Source organism: Rhineura floridana, chromosome 12, assembly GCF_030035675.1.
Source record: "Rhineura floridana isolate rRhiFlo1 chromosome 12, rRhiFlo1.hap2, whole genome shotgun sequence".
NCBI lineage: Eukaryota > Metazoa > Chordata > Lepidosauria > Squamata > Rhineuridae > Rhineura > Rhineura floridana.
This window is the reverse complement of record NC_084491.1, coordinates 45,222,095-45,225,920: the sequence shown is the minus strand read 5'-3', so window position 1 is coordinate 45,225,920 and position 3,826 is coordinate 45,222,095. Positions and strand designations below refer to the sequence as shown.

At 53.3% G+C, this 3,826-nt stretch overlaps 1 protein-coding gene across 1 annotated transcript; it reads right to left on the bottom strand.

The window, feature by feature from the left end:
* Positions 1-1,043: 1,043 nt before the first annotated feature.
* LOC133368819 (histone H2A-beta, sperm) lies at positions 1,044-1,835 on the bottom strand. Its single transcript, XM_061593502.1, has one exon. It carries the CDS (start codon positions 1,663-1,665, stop codon positions 1,231-1,233), a length of 435 nt encoding a protein of 144 aa, XP_061449486.1. The 5' UTR covers positions 1,666-1,835; the 3' UTR covers positions 1,044-1,230.
* Between the last annotated feature and the right edge of the window lie 1,991 nt (positions 1,836-3,826).

Genomic DNA, 3,826 nt, shown 5'->3' with positions numbered 1-3,826 from the left:
GCAGCTGAAACTTCTCTGTTCTGGGTAGGTGGCTATGCCTAAATCCACTGCAACTCAGTGTCATCTATAGGTTGTGCCCATAAACAGCACAAAGGGCTCAAGTAGGCAGGAGCAAGCCGACTACTGTGAGGAGAAGGAAGTGGAAAAGCAAAGAAAGGTTTGCCTGCTGAGCTCAAAAGTCCTGTTCCATGGTGGCCAACCAGCTGCTGGCAGGCACCCTCTAAACGAAGGCAACAGTCCTGAAGTAATCAGTATGCCAAGAGGCCTGTGAATGTGGTGGTTCCATAGAGCCGTCCATCACTTCCATGCATTGCTTAATCCTTTTAAAGCCACCAAAGGTAGTGGCCCTCACCATACTTTGTGGCTGTGAATTCCTTAAGCAGAGGACACTTTGGTTGCCTTCCAACTACTGTGACTACACATCCCAGCAGCTCCAGCTCCCCATCCTGTTGGTGCCTTGAAGTGTGGAGAGTAAAGCACCTGTTTTCTCCATGCCAACAGGGTGTCCTCAGGCTTTTCTGAGCTACACTGCCCATCATTGCTAACCATTGGCCATGCTACCTGGGGCTGCTGGGAGTTGTAGCCCAGATCATATGGCTGGCACCACAGCCACCATTGCAGCACTGAAGGCCTTGTATACAGGTTCAGCACATCCCTCTGCCTTGCCTTCCTCCCCAATGCTTGCTCTGGTTGCCCTTTCCTAGTTTGGTAATTGTGCTGTTTCCAGTGCCCTGATCCATCTAGGTCAGAAATGGCTACACTGGCTGACTGGCTTTACAGGAGTTTGAACCTGGGCCCTTTTGTATGCAAAGCAGGGGCTCTGGGGCAGCGCCAATTATTGTGTTGATAATAAGGAGGCGCTACAGGGCAGACACATCGCACTGACATTAAACGAAGGTCCTAAGCGTCGAGATCAACTATCAGTGCTGGAAGCTCAGGACTTCCCCCGCCGCCCGCCATTAGCTCTGGCTTTCCAAGGAGCTGCCGCTGCCCAGAGAAGGAGAGTACTTCTCCATCCCCAAATAAACCGAGGAGAGATCTGCTTAAAAGGTGCAAGGTTCTTTTTAATAAACAAGCGAACATCGAGCCCCCCAAACCACAGTTCCAACAGAGCCCCCTCCAGTTCATCAGTCCGTCGGCCGGCCAGCCGGTGCGCTCCGTTCAAAGTGCGCCCGTCCCCCTGCCAGCGCAAGGGGGAAGCCGCGTCGGGAGACCGCTGCTCTCCTCCGCCTAGTACTCCTGCGATGCCTGGCTCGCCTTCTTCTTGGGCGCTGCTCCGCTCGCAGCCGCCGCCCCTCCGGCCTTACGGGGCAGGAGGGCGGCGGGGATGTTGGGGAGGACGCCACCCTGCGCGATGGTGACGTGGCCCAGGAGGCGGCTGAGCTCCTCGTCGTTGCGCACGGCCAGCTGCACGTGGCGCGGGACGATGCGCGTCTTGCGGTTGTCGCGCGCCGCGTTGCCCGCCAGCTCCAGGATCTCGGCCGTCAGGTACTCCAGCACCGCCGCCAGATAGACGGGCGCGCCGGCCCCGACTCGCTCCGCGTAGTGCCCGCGCCGCAGCAGCCGATGCACGCGCCCCACCGGGAACTGCAGCCCGGCCCGCGACGAGCGCGACTTCGCCTTGGCCCGCCCCTTCCCGCCACTGGCTTTCCCGCGACCCGACATGGCGCCCCGCTCGCCGAAAAGGAACTTGCGCGCGAAACGATGAAGGAACTGGTCCTGCAGATAAGTAGACGACAGGAGAATGAACGGGGAAGGAAAGCCCGCGCTTTCCCAGCTCTTATGGGCACCGCTCTTTTTCTCATTGGATACCGCCTCCTGGGGCTCCCATTGGTCCGCGACCGCGTCAAATGAGCGTGCTGATTGGGCATGTCGTCATGCTCCTCCGAGCCATTGGTTATCGTCCGAAGCCAGTGGGAAAGCAGCGCGCCAAATTCAAAACGGTAGGAGGGAACCTTAGCAAATAGCTTTAGCCGCACCGAAGCATCAGTAAAATAGGAAAGGCGGCCGCGGGGCTGGGTTGGTGGCTCCCTCTCCTTCCCTTCCCACTGTGCCTGGCAGGTGCGGAAATGCCTCCCTTCCCTTCCTGCGGTTTCTCACGTCTGCAGGAAGTTGGGGTGTGTCTGTGATGTTCCTATATTAATGTATATATGGTAAGTGTTGTTGTTTTAGAAGATACATGGTAAGTGGAGTGAAAGAGGAGGGGGAGTGAATGGGCAGTAGAATGCGAGATGATTGGCTGAGTGTTTAAAATGGGTGAATGTGAGGTGGTGAATTGTGGAATCTGGGGGGAGAAGAGAAAGTGTGGATTGCTTGGTGGGCTTTAGAGAGTTGTTTACCAGGAGGGAGGTGGAGTTCGGATTAGTATTGAGTAAAACCATATGCTTATGTGCCTTAAGAAGAAATCTTGTTAATCTTGTTAGCTTTGTTATCTTTAATAAATACTTAATTTGGTTTACCAAAGGCCTGATCCTTGGCTGGGGTTTCACAGACCAGAAGGGAGGGTAAGGTAATGACCAAGGCTGAAGGGGAACTGTAACAAATGGTGGCAGCGGTGAAGAGAATAACAGTACCAGTATTCAGAGTCTCTGGGAATACTAGTATTGGGACGTTACTGGTGGTTGCCTAGCAGGGGGATCTGTTGAGATCTGTGCTAGAGCGGGGAGAGAAACCATAAGAGAGAGCGGTCCGGACTGGTGGAGTCCCTGGTGGTGCCTAGAGAGAGGCAGTAACCACGAGCAGGTAGGAACCTGACAGGGAGAGCCAGGGAAGGAGCATCACAGTGTCCTTCAACATTCATCACGCACACGCTAGTTTGTATTTTATTATTACATTTCTACCCCGCCTTTCTTTTCATGCTATAAACACAAGGCAACTTACATACGGTTCCCAGGCGGTCTCCCGTCCAGGCACTGACCAGAGCTGACCCTGCTTAGCTTCAGCAGGGTGCTGGGCTCATGTGCCTTTAAAATGTCTCTGTACCACTTTTCAAAGCACTTTACATCACAAAGTAAATGCCATTTTTAAAAGCCAGCATTCATAATAAAATAACAATACATAGTACCTGTACAAGTGCTTCGAATTGTTCAAAGCTCTTCATAATACATGGTCTGCTTGTACTCCTTTCAACAACAATGTAAGGTAAATATATTGCAGCTGGGTGTGGCAGGGAGAAGAGAGGGGCTTGCCCAAGACCTGCAACTGAGATCATAGCAGAGGAGAGATCCAAACCAGGTGCATCCAAATTCTTAGCTCAGCCTGTTAGTCACTGCACCAGTGGTGTGGTATGGCAAGCCACAGAAGAGTTTGTCTCCAGCCAAAAGCTTGGCAGAAGGGTGTCTTGCCCTCGCTCCAAAAAGCTATCAAAGAGACAGCTTGCTTTAGCAAAGAGGTTCCACAGTTGTGAGCAATAAAAGTTTGACTCCCAACTGTCAGGTTCTAACCTTGTCACAAAGACAGCAGGTTATAGGAGTGGGTAAGACACCTGTGGCTCCAGCTGTCGTTGAGCTCCCAACACTCACCATGGAGCTGGAGTCCAGGAATGTTTGGTGGGGCCCACAGATGTTCCCCAGCCCTGGAATAAGGCCTGCTCACTCACAGTTGGAAAGGCAATGCAATGAAATCTGCCCAGGGCCTGCTCACTCACAGTTGGAAAGGCAATGCAATGAAATCTGCCCAGGGGTACAGTTAGGGCAGGATCTCCAGACCAAATTCCAGGGCTCCCCAGCTGACCCTTCCAAAGATTAGATCATGGAGTCAGCTATAAACACTCATCACCTGGGCCAGCATACACATGGTAGGGCCCACTGGTCACCACAATACCCTT

Bases quoted from the DNA above. Each gene is read 5' to 3' on its own strand.
- LOC133368819 (XM_061593502.1), bottom strand. From the start codon at position 1,665: ATGTCGGGTCGCGGGAAAGCCAGTGGCGGGAAGGGGCGGGCCAAGGCG.